Source organism: Myxocyprinus asiaticus, chromosome 15 (assembly GCF_019703515.2).
Source record: "Myxocyprinus asiaticus isolate MX2 ecotype Aquarium Trade chromosome 15, UBuf_Myxa_2, whole genome shotgun sequence".
NCBI classification, from domain to species: domain Eukaryota; kingdom Metazoa; phylum Chordata; class Actinopteri; order Cypriniformes; family Catostomidae; genus Myxocyprinus; species Myxocyprinus asiaticus.
In genome coordinates, this window is record NC_059358.1 from 14,857,904 (window position 1) to 14,882,697 (window position 24,794).

The 24,794-nt window shown below is 38.7% G+C and overlaps 2 protein-coding genes across 12 annotated transcripts in view; one reads left to right on the forward strand and one right to left on the reverse strand.

Moving 5' to 3' along the window:
- LOC127453288 (mitogen-activated protein kinase kinase kinase 5-like) overlaps positions 1-24,794 on the reverse strand; it is a 422,352-nt gene that overhangs the window by 45,973 nt on the left and 351,585 nt on the right. For 2 of the 5 annotated variants that reach the window (XM_051719556.1, XM_051719557.1), the window contains exon 1: positions 44-2,497. In XM_051719556.1, coding sequence (XP_051575516.1) covers positions 44-374 — 331 coding nt within the window. In that variant the 5' untranslated portion in view covers positions 375-2,497. Of the gene's footprint in view, positions 1-43; positions 2,498-24,794 lie in introns of those variants that run through there. The other 3 variants (XM_051719554.1, XM_051719553.1, XM_051719555.1) reach the window with 3 other exon arrangements.
- LOC127453301 (polycomb protein SCMH1-like) lies at positions 2,573-17,903 on the forward strand. 7 transcript variants are annotated; one of them, XM_051719601.1, is made up of 17 exons: positions 2,573-2,665; positions 4,036-4,083; positions 4,553-4,633; positions 4,940-5,010; positions 5,112-5,346; positions 6,601-6,689; positions 6,799-6,888; positions 7,002-7,248; positions 9,767-10,011; positions 10,304-10,462; positions 10,592-10,718; positions 12,110-12,310; positions 14,749-14,916; positions 15,061-15,192; positions 15,433-15,573; positions 15,759-15,901; positions 16,960-17,903. In XM_051719601.1, exons 2-17 carry the CDS (start codon positions 4,059-4,061, stop codon positions 17,080-17,082), a joined length of 2,277 nt encoding a protein of 758 aa, XP_051575561.1. In that variant the 5' UTR covers positions 2,573-2,665; positions 4,036-4,058; the 3' UTR covers positions 17,083-17,903. The 7 variants fall into 7 exon arrangements, with proteins under 7 accessions (XP_051575561.1, XP_051575563.1, XP_051575566.1 ...); XM_051719603.1 differs by having other exon boundaries at positions 2,647-2,665; positions 7,005-7,248; XM_051719602.1 differs by lacking the exon at positions 2,573-2,665 and adding an exon at positions 3,285-3,304.

Sequence of the window (24,794 nt, forward strand, 5' to 3'; positions counted from 1 at the left end):
AAATAGTCTTGAAAATGCCAGAGATACACGAGTCAGAACTTGCCTGCGTTGTAGAAAGTGTCCAGGATCTCGGTAGTGCCCAGCGCAATGCGCTCAAGCGAAATGCTCTTCAGCACTGCGTGCGCGTCTGCGCAGGCTTCTTTAAGACATGTCAGTGAAAGACTCTCCTCTGTTTGCGGCATAGACCCGACCTCAACGGCGATATGCACCACAGATAAAGCTCTGGTCCGACTCCGTGGGGATATAATGACTTTACTGGCGTCACCGACTTCGATAGCCAGAGAATCCTGCCACAAACTTCCAGCTGAAACTCGCACGGGATCCTTTCTCTTGGTCTCGCGCAGGCTCATGCGCCTGCGTTCAGTCGTATACATTGTGTATGTCGATATTAGTGTCTAGCTTAATAAAAACGTATTCTCTGTGCGCTCATTCGACATGCCTTCACTATGACGTAAAAGTATTCCTGTAGTTTTTCAGGTAAGAGTCTGAGGAGGATCCCTTATGACGCGCCCTCCTCCTACTCCCCGTCCTCTTTACATGTCACTCCCCACAGCTGTGCGACCTCTGCCTGCAGCAGCAAGAGTACAATTACAAGCGCGTATTTCTCAAATGCCTAGGTATTTTTTCTGCATTTTTTTTTTTTTTTTTTTTCCGGTGTAGAAAAAACGTATATTTTTGTTTTACATTTTCACAAAATATACACACGTTAGTTTACATAAAGTGCATCTATCTGTCCTTCTATCTATCTATCTATCTATCTGTCCGTCTCTCTCTCTCTCTCTCTCTCTCTCTCTCTCTCTATATATATATACTGGTGGCCAAATGTTTGGAATGTACAGATTTTGCTGTTTTGGAAGGAAATTGGTACTTTAATTCATCAAAGTGGCATTCAACTAATCACAAAGTATAGTCAGGACGTTACTGATGTAAAAATCAGCACCATCACTACTTGAAAAAATATTTTTGATCAAATCTAGACAGGCCCCATTTCCAGCAGCCATCACTCCAACACCTTATCCTTGAGTAATCATGCTAAATTGCTAATTTGGTACTAGAAAATCACTTGCTATTATATCAAACACAGTTGAAAGCTATTTGGTTCATTAAATGAAGCTTAACATTGTCTTTGTGTTTGTTGTTGAGTTGCCAAAATATGCAATAAACTGGCATGTCTAACGGTCAATATTAGGTCAAAAATTGCAAAAAAAAAAAAAAGGAAACAGCTTTCTCTAGAAACTCATCAGTCAATCATTGTTTTGAGGAATGAAGGCTATACAATGCTTGAAATTGCCAAAAAAACTGAAGATTTCATACAAAGGTGTATACTACAGTCTTCAAAGACAAAGGACAACTGGCTCTGACAAGGAAAGAAAGAGATGTGTAAGGCCCAGATGTACAACTAAACAAGAGGATAAGTACATCCGAGTCTCTAGTTTGAGAAATAGATGACTCACATGTCCTCAGCTGACAGCTTCATTGAATTCTACCCACTCAACACCAGTTTCATGTTTAACAGTAAAGAGAAGACTCAGGGGTGCAGGCCTTATGGGAAGAATTGCAAAGAAAAAGCCACTTTTGAAACAGAAAAACAAAAAGAAAATGTTAGAGTGGGCAAAGAAACACAGACATTGGACAACAGATAATTGGAAAAGAGTGTTATGGATCTTAACCCCATTGAGCTTTTGTGGGTAAGGTGCGTGAGAAGTGCCCGACAAGACAGCCACATCTATGGCAAGTGCTACAGGAAGTGTGGGGTGAAATGTCACCTGAGTATCTGGACAAACTGACAGCTAAAATGCTAAGGATCTACAAAGCTGCATGTGGAGGATTTTTGATGAGAACTCTTTGAAGTAGTTCTAAATGTGGAATTTTCCTCTTTCAAGTCCTATTTAGACTGTGCGCTTGAAAGTATTTTTAAGAAATACTCATAGATGTACAGAAGAAAATAAAAAATCTGCATAATATCATGTGTAAAGCCACAGTTGATGCTTGGGGTCAAAATTGACCTGCAAATGCAGTAGAAGTAACAACTTGTTTTAAATGGTTCATAAATTATTTTATATTTAAAAAAATGTCAAAAATGATTTATGTTTATTTTGATAGTCCTGTCAAAGTCACAAAGTTTGGCTCCTGTACTAAAACTATGTGGTATTTGAAAATTATTATTTACCTCTCCCAAGTCAAAAATTACCTGAATGCAATACGATTGTTAAGCGAATGGAAAACTCTAAATAATTAAAACGAATCTAAACATAATTTGGTAATGTAATAAAAAATATCCACATTCTCTCTTAATAAGCAAACCACAGCAGAGGTGAAAATATATCTTATAACAATTTATCTAGTTGCTTTTTGTTCCAGCTATTTAGTCTTTACTATGCCTTTGTAGTAAATAAAATATAAAAGAAACTTGTTTCGTTTAAATTTTGGACTTTGTGGTAAACAGACAAACTTACAAACGATATAATAGACAGACAGATAAACAACTTGCTTTTGCCTTCTTGACCCATTCGATAGTGGTCTTTATCGTTCAGTGCAGTCGCGTGCAGCCCCTCCCCTCTCCACGCGCTGTACTGACACACAAGACTACACGCGCACTTAAAACATGGCGGATAAACACTAACCCTCACATTTGAGAAATTACACAAAAACCTTTCCGCGCAAGGTAAATAGTCCCCTTTCTACCGTCCGTAACAATCGCGTTGCAGTTACTACGCCACTTTATAACTTTAGTATTGATCAGTTCGGAGGAAAAGGCACAAAAAGTGACTCATTGAGTTGCTATATATTAGCATTTAGCTAATGCGTACTGTACATGCATTGGATGTAATGTTGCCTTACAGTAACACTGACTAAAATATGTATATTTTACTTTATATTTTGGGACTGAGCGCATTATAACCTACAGAAATGTAAAAATTACCCCTGTGTAACATGAAACATGTCAAGATGCTAAGTAGCATAGCAGCATGTTTGTTATGGAATTTGAAAGAGTGACTCTGGGATTATTTGTATGCTGTTTTTTTAAAGCTTCTTAGTTAAGATAGTCAAATGCACGTAAATGAGCTCCAAAGGGGTTTTCATTATTTATAATTTACAAAAGAATATAAATAAATAAAGACTTTGTTTGAGTTGTAGAGTCGGAATAGTGTACTACTGTCCCAGTGAAAGGGGACTGCTGGCTGTCATTTATGGAGAGGGAGGGACTGTGTGTTTGGCGCTCAAAGGCACTCAGCTTTTGAACACAGAACTAAAAAAAACTGGGAAACGGAGCCATCTTTCAACACAGCTTTACGGGATTTAGGTATCTGTATGCATACAATTAGATTTATTTATTTATATTGTTTCTTGGCATTAAAGAGGGAGTGTTTGAGTTGATCAGTGCGTGAATAAGATAGCTTTGATTTATTATAAACGTTTCCCATAACAGTGATTTCATGCCTGTAGTCAATACGCGTGGCTTTACGGGATATTTGTATTTACGTTATTATTTTCTTTCCATTAATATGTTGTTTATGCTTTTCATTTGCTCATAAACGACTCTGATTATCCAGTAAAATTATAGGTGTTTTAAGCGCCCCCAATCATAGCTTATTGTTTATCACTTTACATTGACCTCTTGGGCCATTGCTGTTTGTTAAGCATCTGACCCAAGGACCCATTGAGTCACTCTAAGTAGGAAATTGACAAATAATTAATTTAGTGCAAGAAAAATGACCTGTTTGTTCCCTTTGGCTAGTTCTGTTCTAGAACAGGGCGCTCATAGGTTATGTCCACTGGGGAATATTTCTGGCAGTGGTTCATGGTTAACGGTTTAGCATGTGAAGAATGGGAGAACAGTGACAGCTGAATAGCACACCCATTCACTTTGCTTAGGGACAGTTCAAACCACTTACAAAAAAACAGAGCTTTAGAAAAAAACTTGAGAATCTTCAGCGGGAGTCAAGTTTAACCTGTGAAGATAGATAGATTGTAAAGTGTTATTTTCTGACCTTTTGATTTGAAATCTTTTGGTTTTGTGTTTTAATTCCATAGAGAGGTTGGAATAAAGCGTGATTATGAAGAAACCCCTACCACAGAAAGGTAAGAGATTTTATACTTAATGCATTGATCTGTGATGAATTGACAACTGCTACTGACAATGAAACAAGATGCAATCAATAGGGGCAGTTTCATGCTGTCATACTGATGCAATCCATTTCGATTGAGTTGATTCTCAATAAGTGTTTGGTCCACCTGCCATGCAGTCTGCGTTCTTTAGAAACCTATTGTTTCCAGGTTTATTTTCATACATATATGTGTACATATAAGAGCCATAAGAGCTGTGAGGATCTAACTGTATGCTGTAGCTTGTGTCCAGATGCAGTTACAAATGTAAGAACAATACTATAATGTATGCAGCCTGATCTCACACAGTGAAATCGGAAAGAGTAGGTTGACTTTTGTGATCCTGTTGATGCGAGATATAATTGTAGTGAAGTGACAGATTCTGCATCATTTACTTAAAGATGGTCGTGGCGATTTGCAGTCTCAAATTGTTTTCCTCTCACAGTAGCTATAGATTGGAAAGATGGTAGACGGATCAAACACGCTCGCAGTGGTCGCCCCTCTAGTGTGCCGTCACAGTACCAAGGTAATAAACTAGACATTTATTTTGATACTTTTTACTTATTTTGAGTCAGATGCGCCCACTGCACTTATAAATGCTAAAATTCAGCATTTATACCCTTAATTTCTATCTGAAAACAGTCTGGGAAGAGTTAGTATCTAGATATTATGATAAACCTTAATTTATCCAGGTTTAGATTATGCCCAACTGCAAATATTTTTGGTAAACCATAATTTTGGGAGACAGCCATGCTGGTTCAAACTTGGAATGAAGGCAAAAGCCTTAAGTTTGAAGAGTCATTTGTTGCTAACTTTTTGACCTATTTTTAAGGACATTTCTGCTGGGATAAGTACCTGAAAGAGACAGGAGCGATGGCTGCCCCTGCTCACTGCTTCAGACAGGTGAGTCTTCTCAAAGCTGAAAGCACTAATTATAAGTGCCAAAGATAATTCCACTACCATAAGAACATGAGAAATATGAAGTTACCTCTACCTCACCTCAGAGCACCACCCCTCCGGTGAACGAGTTTAAGGCGGGTATGAAGCTGGAAGCTCAGGATCCCAGGAACACTACATCCACCTGCATCGCCACCGTGGTGGGTCTGACCGGCTCTCGTCTCCGCCTGCGACTGGACGGCAGCGACAACAAGAATGATTTCTGGCGTCTAGTTGACTCCTCTGAGATCCAGCCTATTGGGAATTGCGAGAAGAATGGTGGAATGCTACAGCCACCACTAGGTAAGAAAGACAACACATGTTGCATAAATAAATTTTGAATCAATCGGTTGGCTCTTGACGTGTACAGTATGTTGTCCTATTCTCAATGAAAGTGGTTCGAAATGGACCCTTATTCTAGCAAAGATCAGTGCTTTATATGCAATAGCTTGGATGCTTATAGTCTATAAATGACCTTTCAGGAGTCATTGAATAACTATTGTCTCTTGGCAGGGAGGTATGTTACTGTCCTCTAGATGTCACCATCTTTTCCTTTATGTCATGTATAAGCCCTGTAATACAATATAGTTTGCCCTTGAGTAACTAACATGACAAGCAGTGACAGCAGTGTGATGCTATACATTGCTTAATCTAAAAATATTTTAAATAACATTTTTGTACTACTTTATTATGATGCAGTGACATCATATTAATCAAATTAATTTGAACTACTCTGACTATTTGTACTTAAAAAATGTATTAAAGGGATAGTTCACCAAAAATGAAAATTATCTCATCATTTACTCACCTTCATGACATCCCAGATGTGTATGACTTTCTTTATTCTGCTGAACACAAACAAAGATATTTAGACAATATCTCAGGTCCACACAATGCAAGTGAACGGGTACCAACATTTTTTAGCCACATAAGTGTGGATGAGAAACCAATCAATATTTAAGTCCTTTTTTACTTTAGATCTCCACTCTCACATTCTTCATTTGTTTTTTTGGCGATTCACATTTTTCATGCAGATCGCCACCTACTGGAGAGAGAGAAGAATTTATAGTATTAAAGGACTTAATTATTGATCTGTTTCTCACCCACACCTATCATATCGCTTGTAAAGATATATATTTAACCACTGGAGTTTTTTTGATTACTTTTATGCAACCTTTATGTGCTTTTTGGAGCTTCACAATTTTTGTACCCAGTCCCTTTGTGAGGACCAACAATGCTGAGATATTCTTTTAAAAATCTTCATTTTTCATACATTTTTGGGTGAACTATCCCTTTAATTCAAACACCAGGAATATTTAAGTGAATAACAAAAAAAGCTTAGGTGGTTTAAAATCAGTGAAAAGCAGAAAATAATTAGTGACCAGACACAGCACCTGAAATATACACTTAATAGTAGTTACACTGTAACTACTGCAACTAAATGGAACAAAACTATACATTTAACAACAATTTACTAAAACAAAAACTTCCTTCCCTTCCTAAACATGTATTTTCATAACATTTGATTGATAATTGACTGTGAATGTTGTTCTCTAGGGTTTCGTCTGAATGCCTCGTCCTGGCCCATGTTCCTATTAAAAACACTTAATGGAGCAGAAATGGCCCCAGCTCGCATCTTTCACAAGGTACCTGTCATAAACAGCAAACAAACACACACAGATACAAAAGTGTTCAGGCTGACTTGACATAAACAGCCTAAAGTCTTTCTTTGCATCTTCTATGTACAATATGTAGGTAGTAGTCATACAACAAACCATGCTAAAAACAGTATTCCCTCCATCTCCCTGGTCCCTAACAGGAGCCACCCATCCCAAAGACATTAAGGCATGATTTTCTATAAAGCTGCTTTGAAATTATGTGGATTGTGAAAAGTGTTTTACAAATAAAAAATGACCTGAAATCTCTCACTTATTCTCTCTGTCTCTCTGGCCCCCTAGCAGGAGCCGCCTGCCCCAGAGCAGAACAATTTTCAGGTGGGGATGAAGCTGGAGGCGGTGGACAGGAAGAACCCTCATTTCATCTGTCCTGCCACAGTGGGTGCGTTGCGAGGCGTGGAGGTGCTGGTCACCTTCGATGGCTGGCGGGGTGCCTTTGATTACTACTGCCGCTATGATTCCAGAGACATCTTTCCTGTGGGCTGGTGTGCACTCACCGGAGACAACCTGCAGCCGCCAGGCACTAAAGGTGCGGACCACTCAGTATAAATCCAGTTTCTCTCTGATTCTGATGTGCTTAGTTTATATTACCATTCAGGCACAGAGATTCAGGTTGGAGATAAGATGTACAAGAACACAAGACCTTGAAATAAAGAGCTCAGTGCTAATAACACTCTCACTACTGGTGCAACTTTGAGTGTTGCATTCTTGCATCTTCTGAATGAGAGGAGTGTTCATAATTTTAATCAGTGATGTGTTGTTGTTTTTTTACCAGAGCAAGAAGGTGTACCTATCACCTGATCAAAATCGAAATCACTATTGATTACTGGCTTTGCCATGTTTTCCAGGGAATAACCATTACAGATGATGGCCAGATTGGGAGGGGTCTGCAATAATTTTGGTGGCTCAGTTCGTTGCTCTGGATTTATAAAGCTCCTCAATGGATCGGTTTTGGATAAGAACAGACCAAAATGTAACTCCTTTTTCACTATAAATCTTGACATCAGCAGTCTCTTGGCAATCATGATTTCAAGCTCGATAACACTTCCTATAGCGCCATCTAGTGCTGTGCACATGCATCAAGCACTAGGAAGTGTAATCAAGCTTTAAATCACGATTGTACCAAAAGACTGCAATGGCAAGATGTACACTGAAAAAGAGTTGTATTTTGGACTGTTCTCACCCAAAATCGATTAGGTCGCTTGAGAAGACATGAATTAAACCACTGGAGTTGTATGGATTACTTTTCCGCTGTCTTTATGTGATTTTTGGAGCTTTTAATTTTTGACATTATTCACTTGCATTGTATGGACTTACAGAGCTGAGATATTCTTCTAAAAATCTTTGTGTTCTGTAGAAGAAAGAAAGTCATTTACATCTAGGATGGCATGAGTGTGTGTAAATAATGAGAGAATTTTCATTTTTGGGTGAACCATTCTTTCAAGCAATTAATGCGTTTGATAGAAAGAAAAGCAGGGAGAACACAAGAGTTTTTCAGAATTTTGGTTTACAAGAGGTTGGCATCCACCCAGCTGGCATAGTTGAAAACTCTGTGCCCAATAGTGGGCCTCACTTTGAAGGGATGGTGCGACTGTTATGGTGTGATGAGAGAGGAGGGTTAAATAAAGTGTGACCATGCAAGGCCAGCAGGATTGTCAGAAGGAATAACAGAGAAAACTTATCATGCCTCTAACAAGACACACAAGCTCCTAGCACACTGAAACTTGGGGTAAGTAAATTATTATAGTGTTTGATTGTGAATATGTGTATATTTAAGGGAAAATAGGAAAATGTCTAAACATATTATTTCAAACCTAATAGATTGTGTATTTAACTTATGTTACTTATTTTCTTAGTTTTTTGGAAAGTCTTGCAAGCAAGGTCTGGTCAGTCTTTAAAACATATCAGTCTGTGACAGACCGAGGACAAACTCCACCACATATGCACATGAAAGACTTTCAAGGTTAATAGTACTAGAAGGACCATCTCAGTTAATCTTCTCACTATCAACAGACTTTGCAAGGCTTTTGAGAGCACATTGAAACTAAGGGGCAGGAAGGAAGTGAACTGAGCACGAGAAATAGACGCCACAAATTGACAGTGCAAGATCGAGAACAGACCCTCTTTCAGTGAGGTAGTGTACGCTTACTCTTCTCAGTTGGATGTGTACAAACTGCAATCCTGGCCTCATTTACAGGTGTGTTGGGCTCGTAAGTGTGTGTGTATGTGTGTGTTAGCTCTGCTCTGCAGGTTTCGGTTGAATTTCATTCTCTAGTGTTTGTTTACTCATTTTTTGAATCAAACATTTAATTTTTTTCATCTTTAAAACAAACCTTTTATAGCGGTTTTGTGCTGTTGTTAAAGTGTGTGAACTTCTCATTTTATCTTGATTTTTCTGTTCTCAGGATCTCTTTCATTCTCGCTCTCTCTATTGCTCTCTCTCGCTCGCGCTCTCTCTCTCTCTCTCTCTCTCTCTCTCTCTCTCTCTCTCTCTCTCTCTCTCTGTCTTCTTTTCCTGTTGTTTGCTTGCTTTCTCTCTCTCTCGCTTTTTCTCTTTGCACTTCAGAGGACACCGGCACCAAAAATGTGTAACACAACTCGTCTCTTTGTTAACATGGCTCAAAGAAAATGGGTCAGCACAACTGCAAAAAACCCTCCCTTTCTCTCTCTTCTGCTGTCATACTTATAGCAGCAATTTGTGGTATATTGCCCAGAATGATGTGTATTTCACTTAAAAGAATAGTTCAACCCAAAATGAGAACTTTGTCATTTATAATTTACTCACCCTTATGTTGTTTCAAAACCGTAAAGAATATGTTTGGCAGAATGTTAGCCTCAGTCACCATTCACTTTCATTGCATCTTTTTTCCATACATTGAAAGTGAATGGTGATTGAGGTTAACATCTCCATTTGTGTTCCACAGAAGAAAGTCATGACAGTAAATTATAACAGAATTTTCATTTTTGAGTGACACTTCCTGTTCACATCCACATACGTATATCAGCTGTTACATTAATCAGTCATTTTCTTTATCTCTCTTTTGCAGCTGGGTTACCGAAAACGCCAGGTGCACTTGGTGCCCTGCTGGACAGTAATGTAGAGGGGTTAGGTATGCCCCCTATGCCAGGCAGACCACCACCCCAGAAGAAATGTAAGCCTGGCCGCAAGAAAAGCAAACTAACTGGGCCCTGGGGACAAAGAGGAACAATTGGTCCCGAGAAAGACCAGCCTGACAAGGAACTGGAAATGATTAAAATCCCCAAGAAACGAGGCCCCAAACCAGGAAGCAAGGTATATCGGTATCCAGGGTTGTCATAATACCAAAACTTCAGTAGTCAGTTACAGTATGAGTGAAATTTCACAGTTCATGATACCAGTTATGATACCACAGCATAATTTATGCTAAGGGTTTTTCAGGCATTTAATAACAAGTTTTAAGTCAATTGAAGAAATGTAAAAAAAAAAAAAAAAAAGAAGAAAAAAAAAATGGTGATAACAGCAGAACATAACTAGTGTTAACAGATTATAGACTATTCTACAAGACATAAATATGTTTATGTTGTTCTTTTATGTTGTCTTCCAGCTGGGCTGGGCCAAGGGGGCGGCATGGCTAGAAGGAGCGATTGCAGGTCCTGGTAGACCCAAAGGCAGACTGCCAGCAAACTGGGCCCAGAAAGTGCAGCAGAACCAGGAGGAACCTATCAAAATCCCCAAAAAGAGAGGACCCAAACCTGGCAGCAAAGTGTGACTCTTTCAGCTTCAGTGTACTATTGTTGGAAATCAAAGGAAACCATAGTTTGATATTTATGAGGCAATTATGCAGTGTTATTTACAGTAAACAACTTCCTCCTGACTGTGTATTTTTATACAGAGAAAGCCCAGATTGTTGCCCAACCCTATGCCCACCTCCCCAAGCAGTAGCACTCCAGAGCCAGACACCAGCTCGGTTCCGCTGGACAACGCCACCATTCCCAGCGCTGCCTTACAGGCTCCTACAGGTACTGCAAGTGTCTCAGTGAGAGCTGAAACTAAATTAATTTCAATAAACATGATTCATGACAAATTTAGAAGCCAGGTCCAAAAGTAGAAACAAAGGAGATGCACACCTAAAACAAAATTCCCATTAACAGGATTTTAATATGAGTAGTAACGTTTCAAGCGTCCTGCTCTTTACCAGACTAATTTAGACACCAGCCCTAACCCAAAGAGAAAATAAATTAGTTTATTTCAGTTTTTTGATACTCTACAATTCAACCCACTGCACTTTGAAAAAAACATTTCAGTCCTTATGTAACGTTTTACCTAAATTTGCAGTTTTTCTTTTTTTTCTTTTCTTTTTTATTAGAATTTTATTAAAGGGTTCGTTCACCCAAAAATGAAACTTCTCTCATCATTTACTCACCCTCATGATATCCCGGGTGTGTATGACTTTCTTTCTTCACCAGAACACATTTAAAGAAAAATAGAAAAATATCTCAGCTCAGTAGGTCCTTAAAATGCAAGTGGATGGTGATCAGACTTTTAAAGCTTCAAAAAGAACAGTCAATATAAATGTCATCCATACAACTCCAGCGGTTAAATTAATGTCTTCTAAAACAATATGATCGCTTTTGGTGTGAAAAACATAAATATTTAAGTACATGCGTGTTACGTGATTGTGTTGGCATGTTCACGTGAGAACTGACGAACGTGAGATACACCCTGAAGAGCAGTGCTGTTTACAACTAAGTAAGAGGAATGCTTTACAGAAGCTTTGTTGGTTTTGGTTTAGATCTGTATTTATCTGTTTCTTTACTCATAATGGTGCATTTGTGTGCTTATCCTGGATGTCTCAACCAAGAGGAGAACGTGAGATTATGTCTGTAACATGGCAACGCAAATATGTCTCACGAGAGACCAAGTGTACTCTGCACTCTCTTGAAGCTTGCCAGAAGCAATGCTTTATAGTTAAAAAGGACTTAAATATTGATTTTTTCTCACACCAAATAATGATCATATCGCTTTAGAAGACATTCATTTAACCGCCAGTCATATCGATGACATTTATGCTGACTGTCTGTTCTTTTTTTGGAGCTTCAAAAGTGAAATCACCATCCACTTGCATTTCAAGGACCTACTGAGCTAAGATATTTTTCTAATTTTCTTCAAATGTGTTCTGCTAAAGTTTCATTTTTGGGTGAACTATCCCTTTAATGCCAACAACAATCTTCATACTTACAGAAGTTGCCTATTGTAAAACAACAACAATGCAACAAAAATAGGAAAATTAAAAAAATAATAATAAAAAAAAAAATAAAATATAAAAAACAATAGCCAGAGGGATACAATTATAAGAGGTTTTAAATCAACAGTATTCATTGACATTTTGCATCACATTTGTGTGTCTTAGTGTGTGTGTACCTGAACAAGTATGGGAAGGTTGGTCCCCACCTGGATGCACGGCGAATTCAGTCTTTACCGGATCACTTTGGACCTGGTCGAGCTTCCTCAGTGCTGCAGCAGTGTGTTCAGGCCTGTGTTGACTGTGCACATAACCAGAGCACTGTCTTCTCCTGTCTCAAACCAGGACATGGAGGAGAGCTCATATCAGGTCAGCACACACAGACATGATCATGCACAAGGTTTAGAAATGAACCAGGTCATGGGGCAGATATGCCACAGAAAATGACAAAAAAGCCTAAAATATTTACAAGTTGGAGGCAAATCCGTTATCTAAGTTTTATATATTTCATTATACACCGATCAGCCACAATATTAAAACCACCTGCCTAATATTGTCTAGCTCCCCCTCGTGCCACCAAAACAGCGCCAACCTGTATCTCAGAATAGCGTTCTGAGATGTTATTCTTCTCACCACAATTATACAGAGCGGTTATCTGAGTTACCATAGACTTTGTCAGTTCGAACCAGTCTGGCCATTCTCTGTTGACCTGTCTCATCAACAAGGCATTTCCATCAGCAGAAGTGCTGCTCACTGGATGTTTTTTGTTTTTGGCACCATTCGGAGTAAATTCTAGAGACTGTTGTATGTGAAAATCCCAGGAGATCAGCAGTTACAGAAATACTCAAACCAGCCCATCTGGCACAAATAATCATCTATGCGATTATCTAATCAGCCAATCATGTGGCAGCAGTGCAGTGCATAAAATCAGACAGATACAGGTCAGGAGCTTCAGTTAATGTTCACATCAACCATCAGAATGGGGAAAAATGTGATCTCAGTGATTTGGACCGTGGCATGATTGTTGGTTCCAGACGGGCTGGTTTTTGTGGGATTTTCACACACAACAGTCTCTAGAATTTACTCTGAATGGTGCCAAAAACATCCAGTGAGCGGCACTTCTGTGGATGGAAATGCCTTGTTGATGAGCGAGGTCAACAGAGAATGGCCAGACTGGTTTGAACTGACAAAGTCTACGGTAACTCAGATAACCGCTCTGAACAATTGTGGTGAGAAGATTATTGGGTTGGCGCTGTTTTGGCGGCACGAGGGGGATCTACACAATATTAGGCAGGTGGTTTTAATGTTGTGGCTGATCGTTGTATGAAATATGAAGTATTTTACATAAATAGATGGCATGCTATGTTTTTATATGGTTAGAAAATAATATCCTTACAAAGGGTAAAAATGCCTCTGAAAATTAGTTCCATGGGGCAAATTTTGCCCCTTAATAAAAAACTTTTATTTCTGTCATACACTGGCAGTAAATCTCCACTTAGTGAGCTGCCTCGCTGCCTACTTCTTACATAAGCAGCTGCCTTACATTACAGCATCCTAACTGAAATAAAACCTCATAAGTGACTGAAATTAAGGATGTGCACAGTGACCATTTTTAGCATTCGGTTTACCACGGTGTTTCACGAAAGTTTACGGTAATCGGTTTTTCATCGGGGCGTGGGAATAAAGAACATTTATTGCAATGGAATTGCCTCAAACACTACTCAAAATAGCAACAAATAAAGAGCACCGTGAGCTATGAGCCTAATTTGCACAATACATATATCTTCAAATGATAAAATATCAAATTAAATTCATAGAAAAATAATCAAGCTGTCATGTAACTGCCTGTAAATGCAAACTGCCCAGGCAGGTAAACATTTCCGTGAGGCTGTGAATGCAAGTATTGTCATGTGCATGAAGTTACACTGCTGCGGTAAAATAGCCAGTTCGGGGTGCTTTGATTTTTAAATTATTTTAAATCAAATGTCATTGAACATGTCTAATTATACATAAATATTCACACCAGAGCAAAAGGGGAAAACAATCTTACCTTTTATCAAGCACGGAAAGTTTGCGGGTGAAAAACAAACTGGAATCATGTTTAATGGTATAAAAGTCACATGAAGTCCTCTTTGCAGCCTGAACTTAAACAATAACAGTTAAAGCCGTCCATCCAGCGCTTGTTAACTGAATATAGAAAAACAACGCAGACACACACCAAAGCATGTTAGCCCCTAACTCGACCTATACTTGAAAAACTGACCCAAACCTCTGTTGCACATGTAGAATAACCAAATAGTCATTTTGGTAGTAGAATAGTGGCATGTTGCACTGCTTACCGAATGTTGACTATCCGTGCACATCCCTATTTAAAATGCTCTACCTAGGCAATATGTAAAGGCGAAACACATAGGAGACTCAACTCGCAATTGATTTCAATACAGGTGACGTGAGTGGAACCCTGATATGCATAAATATAAAAAATTTTAAATTTTTTTATATCAACTATTTTTATAGACACTTTTCATTATTGAATGAATTCTAAATATATTTATAATCAGCATCTCTCTCAATTCGTCCGCCACCCTGGATTTATTTCATCACGCTTGTCACAATACATGATAGTATTACTGTCTCCAGAAAAGATACAAGCACTGCTGCCATACAAGCATCTTAGTAGGCAGCATTAAGTTGCCTACCTTGAACAACCTAAGTAGCGGGAGCATACCTTAAATGCTGTCTATGAAGGCAGCTCACTAGGTTTGGAAACTGAGCTAAAACTGAACTTTTCCTGTTTGACTCCACAGCTAACTTTGAGCAACAGCACCACACTCTTACACTGCCGGCAGTGAATAGTGTGACGTACGTGTTGCGCTTCCTGGAGAAACTCTGCCACAACCTGCACTGTGACCCGCTGTTCGGCAATCAGCCTGTTCCCCTGGGAGGAGTTCACTACGACAGCCGACCATACACAGGTCAGCGCTCATGCACACAAACATGCCTTCTATCAATTATTACTATTGGGATTTTTGAGGTTAAGGTTGTGTTGTACATACATTTGCTGTTGGTGGATATAAGAATAGGATCTTAAGGGTGTTCTCCTTTTCCTTGGTATGTAGAGAGGAGAAACTTTACAGAAAGTCTGAGTTCTGGACCTGGTCGAGGAACTAAGAGATTCCTCCAGCACGACACCTACAACAGCAATGCGGTACCTCACAAAATAGCCAAAACTCATCGTCTCTCTTTAGAAGGTATTGTTCACTGTTCTACTGCTTAAAGGTGTACTTGATTTTGAATGATGCTGCATCCACACCACTAGGTGTCATTGTAAGTCCAAGATGACACAAACAAAACATTATTGAGTGTACATTTAACCAGCATTTAACAGCATCATTGAACTGTAGATATTTACATACAGTTGAAACTCAGGGTTGTACATTAACCATTTACCCTAAAGTGGTGGTGTGTTTGTGATCTTTGTGGTTGATCAGAGCCATTCCTGATGCAGAATGGGGTTGGCGGCTCAGAGGTCTTAGAGAAAGCACATTTGTCTCCTGGACTCGGCTTGTCAGTGCGTCCCCTCTCTAAGAGTAGCAGCTCACCAGGGCAGCTACATCGTCTGGGCTCCACAGGTACACACACACAAACACATTCCAACACTAACCCAGAATGATTATATTTAATCATTTTGATACCTTATTTATCTAATGCCTAAATGCAATTACTGTATGTGAACAACTTATGGACCTTAAAGATCACTTATCCATACTGGATTCATCAGAAGATATTGATTTGATATTGAAAACCCTCTGAACAGGTTCAGACCGTTATCTGAGCTCGAGAGAAAGTCTGCGGCCCAGTGGACAGGACCCCAACCTGTGGACAGTGGAGGACGTCATGCACTTCATCAGAGACATTGACCCTCAGCTCGGACCACATGCAGACCTCTTCCGCAAACATGTAAGTTTAAGGAATAGTTCACCCAATAATGAAAATTCTCTCATCATTTACTCACCCTCATGACATCCCAGATGTGTATGACTTTCTTTCATCTGCTGAACTCAAATGAAGATTTTAAGAAGAAATAATAAGCAAGTGAAAAAAATCACACAAGTCAGCATAAAAGTAATCCATAAGACTTCAGAAGTGATATGATAGGTGTGGGTGAGAAACAGATCACTTTCACCTTTTTCTTGTGTTTTTGTTGATTCACATTCTTCATGCATATCACCCCCTGCTGGGCAGGGAGAAGAATTACTATCAAAAAAAAGGATTTAAATATTGATCTGTTTCTCACCCACACCTATTATATCACTTCTGAAGATATGGATTAAAATACTGGAGTCATATGGATTACTTTTATGTAATTTTTGGAGCGTCAAACTTTTGGCTGAAATATTTCAGCCAAATACAAACTTTAAAAATCATAATTTCTGTTCTGCAGAAGAAAGAAAGTCATACACATCTGGGATGGCATGAGGGTGAGTAAATGATGATAGAATTTTAATTTTTGAGTGAACTATCCCTTTAAGGACCGAGAGTGTTTGTTGAAAATTTGGAGGGAGAAAAAAATGGCTTAATCCCTTAATCCTTTGTGTGGAACTCTGCACTTACTATGATACCAATTTTTAATAGTTGGAGTCTTGCAAATGGCTGATCTTGAAGTGTGAGTCTTAACAGTTGCCTTGAAAGGGATAGTTCACCAAAAAATGAAAATTCTCTCATTTACTCTCCATTGTGTTGTCCTAAACCTGTACAACTTTCTTGAGTAGAACACACAACAGAATTTGTTAAGCAAAATGTTAATCACTGTCAGCCTTAAGTCACCATTCACTTCATTGCTCGGAAAAAGATGCAATGGAAGTGAAGGTGACTGAGGCCATCTTAAAAGGTGACATTGTTTTTGGAATCAGATTGTATCTATGATTGTGCAGAGCAGAATATACAATAATTCTGTCAATGTTTTTGCCATAAAATGTGATTGCTCCTGGTGTTCGCATTGTTTTTTCTGGTTGCAGGAGATCGATGGAAAAGCTCTCCTTCTGCTCCGAAGTGATGTCATGATGAAATATATGGGCCTGAAGCTGGGGCCCGCCCTCAAACTCACCTTCCACATTGACAAACTGAAACAGGGCCGTTGAGCTCTATGGCACTTGAACCAGTATCTCTTTCTGGCCCTTGACCTCTACCCCTTCCAACACATTTCAGGATTCACCGGGTTGTAATGTGATCAGTTTTTGATAAATATATCGGCCTGAAGATGGGGCCCACCCTCAAACTCACCTTTCACATTGACAAACTGAAGCAGGGCCGTTGAGCTCTATGGCACTTGAACCAGTCTCGCTTTCTGGCCCTCGACTTCTTCCCCTTCCAACACATTTCAATATGCACCAGGTTGTAATGTGATCCGTTTTGATGCATTTTAGCACTATCACACACGTTTATTATGGCTGATGTCCTCTTGGTTGTTCTTGCATTATACTAACAGTTATATTAGTACCGTTCCAAAACATTTCATATGTTCGCAGCCCTGCAACTGACTTGACTGAAACAGTACAGTGGACAGTATACAGGCCATTTTGGGCCTTGTTTTTTACAATGTACGTTTAATTTTATTGTATATTTTTTCAGCCTACTTCAATAAGGGCGTATTGAATGGTTTTTTATATGAAGCTCATTTTCTTCAATTAACTTCAGATAAACACTAGATCTCGCCCTCCAAGCTGGGTATCACTCCAGACGGACACCTCATCCATAGACCATTACTCATCCTCCATACTTTATACATGTAACGCATAACAGAATTACTGCCATTATACACTCTGCCTGTCTTTTATATCGTGTTGATGTTTACATTGTCTGTCTTCATTGTTGTTTCTACTTTTGGAGTTTTTTTCTACAAGGTAGAGTACATACGTTGAGAGCGTACTCGGTAAATTTCAAATAAATATTATGAAGTCTTCTGGAACTTTTCTTGTGGTTCTTTTTAGATTTCTTTTAGATCTGTCTTGACCTCATTATTGTCAGATTATATGATGCGGAATCCATACTTCATATGTATTTTTTATTTTGTGATTGTCAGAATTGATCATATGGCACTTTAAAACGAAACTACTGTACTATCTACCATAAAATTAACAGAGCATGAGAAGTAGCTAGTTTACTAGCTTGCCCCTACTTAGTGATAATTTAAAGGGATAGTTCACCCAAAAATGAAAATTCTCTCATCATGTGGGGGCGGGGGGTGGTCGCTGTCATTTTCTGCATATCGCTGCCCCCTTCGGCATATCGCGGTGCCTTTTTGTGGCCCGTTCTGCCATTTTAGGTGAACTATCCCTTTAATTTAGTCTAAATCTGCAACCCATTCTGGTGTATCTATTTTGTTAGAAACTTTAACAATGAATTTCAAATATTACATAAAATTGTCGTGTTAATGAAATATAAAACATGATTTTGAACTGAAAAGACATTTCAGTTTAACACATTTTTCTTGCTACCTTTATCAACCACAAGAAGGCAGCAAAACCTTTTGCTGCTTTTGTCCGATTTGCGTTTTCTTGCTGAGAAGCAAATGGGCCAGTATAAGTCATTCCTCTGGTAAAACTTTATACAGAGCTACTGTGGTAACTAGTTCCCAGGTCTGTTTTCTTTACAGTCTTGAAAAGGTTAAATATAAATATAATGAATATACACAATAAATATACACAAAATGTTTAGTTTAAACTTTTCATTTGTCAGATTTGCACATTAAGCCATTTATGTATAGCTATGCAAAATGAACACAACAGTTGCCGTGTGAAGTACTACAATCTTTGTATGTACCACACCACAACGTGAAAGTGTGTGTACAGGGAAGCCAAAAGTGTACTTGTGGCGGTTTTCACTGACTTGACAGCGGTGCGTAGATAGAGTAGTTCGGAGGGGATGTCACATACTGTAAATCTTACCACATTCTCAAAAAACAGGAAGAAGCCTTTGAGGGTGCAACACGCTGACCAAATCCTTCAGTCAGGTTATGTGCAAAGTACCGTATATCAATACAGTGTGAATAACTGAGTCATGTGACTTACAAACTCCTCTGTAGTTTGTAGTGTGGAAAACCCCTATCTGAAAACACATCATAGGCTGAACTAACTCCTTATTGATACATTTTGGAGTTTCAATGTACTGACTGAAAATATAGATCTTAGTCAGACTGAACCTGTTTGCATCAGATATTTTTAACTACACAGAGAATGTTGGTGTACCACTTTCTGATTAAATATGCTGTAGTGATCTGTACCCAAAAAACCCCAGAGATTTTACACAAGTTGTGCAATGTAGATTTTAACTGTCATTAAGATCTTATTTCAAATAAATGGAAATGGAGTTGAGCTGTAGTCAAACAATTCACCAAATATTGTTGAAGTGTTTTTACATGGTCTATACTGATTTCTTGTGTCAGGAATATCTTAAAGAAATGTTCAATACAAGTTAAGCTTTATTGACAACATCAGAGGCATGCTGTTGATCACTACAGGAAAAAGAAAAAAAGTGACACGATTACAGTAATGCACTTACAATGAAAGTCTATGGGGCAAGGTATTCTAGAGGGTTTAAAAACAAAAATGTTATATGGATGTGACGAAGAGGAAGAGGGCATGGCCAGGCCATGAGGATGCACGCCCGGCCCTGAATTGTTCTAATCAGCTGGGATGGGAATAAAGACGAACCAGAGGCACCAGTTTGAGAGAGAGAGAGAGATTTTTGATTTAAGTTGATTTATGTCATTAAAAGTTTCATTGACTGCTCAGCCGGCTCCCACCTCCTCCTTGCCCATCCTTACCCTTTACATTAGTGCCGAAATCCAGGAAGGAGGAGGGATACGCTGTCAGGAGTCCTCTCCGCTGCTGTCCGCCAGGAAGGAGAGAAGCCGTTCCATCCGCCAGGGGTCAGAGGACTCGCTACCATCCGCCAGGAAGGGAAGGAGCCGTTCCGTCCACCAGGGGTCGGAGGACTCGCTATCATCTGCCAGGGGAGGAGTGGCTGTTGTCCGCCAGAGGGTGGAGGAGTGGATGAGGACCAGGCGACAGCATGTCCAGGGACCGGCAAGCAAGTTTTTCTATCCCTCACCTCTCTCTCTCTCTCTCTCTCTCTCTGTCTCTCCCCCTCACTCTTTTCCTCTCCCCTCTCCATTCCCTCTTCACCCAGGGCTCCAGAGAGGCGGGGAAGACCTGCTGGCAGAAGGACAGCCACAAGGGCAACACCTCACCTCCAAGAAGGGAGTACATCATGCCGGAGGTTTCCCCGGCCAGAGTGGGGTGGTGGACTAGGAGGAGTGTGACGAGGAGGAGGGCGTGGCCGGGCTGTGAGGACGCACGCCCGGCCATGAATTGTTCTAATCAAGCGGGATGGGGTGGTTTGCTTTTGTGTATTGTGTTAACGTTACTGGGTTTACGGGGCTTTACAGGGTCATTACAAGAGTTGAAAGACTGAATGTTACTTTAATGACATTATCACACTAATGTCATGTTAAGCCGTGTGATGTTGTGGCTATACTTTAAAAAGAATTTGAACATTTATGTCGCCCCCTTACTGTAAACACATAATTAATTTGATTTTACAAACTAAGGATAAGTCAAAGTTATTTTGCGAACCCAGTGGTAGAGGAGTCGACAGGTGCTCTCTCAGCCAGACATGCTACAAATATATAAATGTGTCTGTAAGGCTCCTTGCATATTCTGAATGCTTAAAGCACCTGCAGACTCTTGTGTGCCAGAAAGGTGTTGGTTTAGTTTCTACCATCTGTGATATGGGTTTGGCCACTTTTTAGCCCTGACTGAATGTTTTTACAGCTTCATTGCACTGTAGTGTTGTTGTGTATCTCATCTGATGTTTGGGAAATTTTGCAGTTTTGTATGTCACTTGTCAGCATGATAGTAATCTCTAGTAGGCAATATCAAACCCACATGGCTTTCTCAATCTGCTCCGTCTCTACCTGCCAAAACTGTGTCCCTGAGATTCTGCCATGGTACTCTGGAGGTATTTAGAGCACACACTTGGATGACCTTGCCTGGATCACTTACATTCAGTAGCATCCATCTGACCATAGATCCCAGAGCCCAGCATTCAAGTGTTAAAGTAAAAGAATCTAAATTAAAGTTTGGTGTCAGAGCCGTAAATGCATCACGGGTGACCCAAGTTCGAGTTCTTGATTGTGAGGTCCTTTCCCGATCCCATTCCCTCGCATTTCCTGTCACCTCTCTACTTTCCCTATCCCATTAAAAAAAACATTTCAAATTAAAGTTTGGTGGCTTTTAGTCTGTGTGTGTTTGCTTTGAGGTCATCTTCATTTTTGTTTCCCAACCTTTTTTGCCATACCCCCACAGCACCATCAGTAACGCTCAAGTAACCCTTAGACACAAAACCAAAGATGTGTAAAGACCGAATATCATTTAATGTTATCATTAATATTGTAATATCCCTGGGCAATATATAGCATATATTCACAATGTAATCATGATTTTGATGATGATATAAAATGAAGCAATACTGTGAATATTGCAATGATTTTAATGTACTTTTATCATAAAGAGTGCACCAGTAAACTAATTTTACAAGCCTTCAGGGCTGCACAATTAATCAAAATAACATCAAAATGGCGATATGGTCATATGCGATAATTATGCTGCAAAAGGCTGTGATTAACAACAGATAAACACGGTCTATGTGCATTTCAGAATAATCAGGTGACACGCTGTTCTCAGGGGCAGATTATGACTAGCAAGGGCCCGGGGCCGATTTTCATTTAGGGCATGGGTTTAGTGAAACTTGGCAAAGAGTTCAGGCAGTTCTGGCTTGCGCTGCCATATCTTTTCTAACTCATCAGCGTTCCATTCAGAAGTGATTATCCCTATACCCTATTTATACCTTATTTAAAACAATTTAAAACTTTGAGACAAGGTTTTGTCAAACCAACATTATATTTTGTCTCGACAAACTTTATGTATCTTGTTAGATCATTACTTTTGTACCACACAAAATGAAATATCAAAATCTTATTCTTCCCAACCACCAGAGCCAAGTTATTTTTTGTAATGTAGGGAAAACATGCAGTTATAGCAATGAGTAGTATATAGTTTGTGTATAAGAGGACACCCTGGGCATTTCAGAGATGCCAAATGTTTTGGAGTTTGGCCATGACAAATCCTGTCCTTGCTCTATAGAAATGTATGACAATACAATTCAGCACCTCAAATGGAATATTATTTTTTTAAATCAATTATCATGTTTTTATACACCATTGATCATTGATGTTTGAATTAAAAAGTTACACTGTAAAATCTTTTTTTATAGTAAGATCACATTATAATAACAAACCATGAGATATGTATAAAAACCACGAGATCTATGTAATGACAGAGCAAGCTGTATATTTAAAATAATTCACACTTCAAATATTTCTTTAACAATTATATGTCAGTATTTTAAAAGCTTTTTTATTGTGGTGGACTTGAATGGAATGGAATGGAATGATGTTTGAGAGATACTATTTGTCTATAAAATAATGACATTTTAAGTGAGCACATGTTGCTTCAATTCAATAAATGCTAATTTTGAAATATCAGTAAAAATATAATCATTATTGTTCATTTTACTTTATCAAAATGAGCAAAGATTTCACATCAAAAAGATGAGTGCATCACAATGTGAAGGTAGCCATTTTGGAAAATATATTACTAGGTCTTCTACTTCCAGAAGACCATGGAAACTTTCACCAGGAGGCAGTAAACATCTAGTACACAGCATACAACAGCTGTGGGGCCCACATATTCAAGCTTATATTAAATATTTGTTTTCAAAGTAGATGGGCTGGCTGGTAGCCATTGGCCCGGTCCGTAATTCACCTATGGCTGTTCTGTGCATGCATGGGGCTCATGGGCTTGTGTTTTTAGCATTTTTAGAGCAGTTCACATGCATTGTGAAAGAAAAGTACTGCATGTAGAAGCATTCATACAATTCCAAACATTAGTAACCACTACACGTGATTATAAAAATCTACAAAGGTAGCACAGTATAACAGAAAAAGAGATGACAGCATTTCAACAGATGTGTAATAACATTGTGAATGACACACACTGATACAGCACTTTGTGTCAAAATAAAATTCCCTGGTGACGGTGAAGTGTCAAAATAAAAGCTCCAGCCATGGGTGAAGTAAATAGGACAGAAATATATTACTTCTATATAAAACAAATCTAATCCTCAAAATAAAAAGGTTAATTCAGTATAATATTATAATAACAATCTTGACTGGGTCCCACAGTAAGAATTTAGTATTTTGCCATTTTTAACTGGGTTCCTAAAAGATTAGTTTTTGCACACCTTTTATATTCATAAAAAATGTTTTAGTGAAAATATATTAAGGTGAATAATGCTTTTTATTAGGCTACTATGTATCATTGTTTATAAAATGTAAATATAAAAGTGCATATGAATGAAAATTATTAAATCTCATTCTTTCTTGTGTGAATTTAGTGGAAAACTGTGGTGAAACATGCCTTTGTTATTTTTAAATAGTTTTTTTAAATCAGGGCCTATAAAATATAGACTGTACTTGGCTACAATGGTTTGGATGAAATCCTCTGATTTAAAAAAATATATATATATTTTTGAGCCATTTCAGAGCAAATACATAATTATCAATATACAGTATATATATATATATATATATATATATATATGTACACACACACACTCGCCGGCCACTTTATTACAGATCACTATACTTTATCTACTTATCCATATAATTATCTAATCAGCCAGTTGTGTGGCAGCAGTGTAATGTACAAAACCATGTAGATATGGGTCAGGAGCTTCACATAATGTTTATATCAACCATCAGAATGGGGGAAAAAATTGATCTCAGTGATTTAGACCATGGCATGATTGTTGGTACCAGATGGGCTGGTTTGAGTATTTCCGTAACTGCTGATCTTCTGGGATTTTCATGCACAACAATCTCTATAGTGTAAAGAGAATGGTGCGAAAAACAATAACATCCAGCGAGCGGCATTTCTGTGGGTGAAAACAGCTTGTTAATGACAGAGGTCAGAGGAGAATGGCCAGACTGGTCCAAGCTGACAGGAAGGTGACAGTAACTCAAATAACCACACGTTACAACAGTGCTATGCAGAAAAGCATTTCTAAATGTACAATATGTCGAACATTGAGGCAGATGGGCTACAGCAGCAGAAGACCCCTCCAGGTACCACTACTGTCAGCTAAGAACAGGAAACTGAGGCTGCAGTGGGCACAGGCTCACCAAAACTAGACAGTAGACGATTGGAAAAACATTGCCTGGTCTGAAAAATCTGGATTTCTGCTGAGGTACACAAATGGTAGGCCCACCGCAGCCTCAGTTTTCTGTTCTTGGCTGACAGAAGTGGAACCCAACGTGGTCTGAATATGTAGATGTCCAGGTGTACCTAATAAAATGGCTGGTGAGTGTATATACTGTATATATATATATATATATATATACACACACATAGAATTTCATCAATATAAATCAAGATATAATGTTTTTAGCCATATCAGGCCATATGAGGTTTTCACACATTTTATGTTATTTAAATGTATATTCCTTAAGGTATGAGTTGGAATGATTAATCCACATGTTAGTGAACTTCTAAATGTTTTTTATTATTTTTAAAACAGAGTTGCCCAAACCAGGGCCTGCAGGCCAAAGTTGGCCCGTGATGACCTTTGATTTCCCCGCCTTGGCGTATATGACAATATATATATATATATACAGGTGCATCTCAATAAATTAGAATGTCGTGGAAAAGTTCATTTATTTCAGTAATTCAAC

Excerpts from the sequence above, each read along its gene's own strand:
- LOC127453301 (XM_051719601.1), top strand. The coding sequence starts at position 4,059 with ATGAAGAAACCCCTACCACAGAAAG. Across the intron at positions 4,084-4,552 it reads GAAACCCCTACCACAGAAAG|TAGCTATAGATTGGAAAGAT; the intron begins GTAAGAGATTTT and ends TTCCTCTCACAG. Across the intron at positions 4,634-4,939 it reads TGTGCCGTCACAGTACCAAG|GACATTTCTGCTGGGATAAG; the intron begins GTAATAAACTAG and ends CCTATTTTTAAG.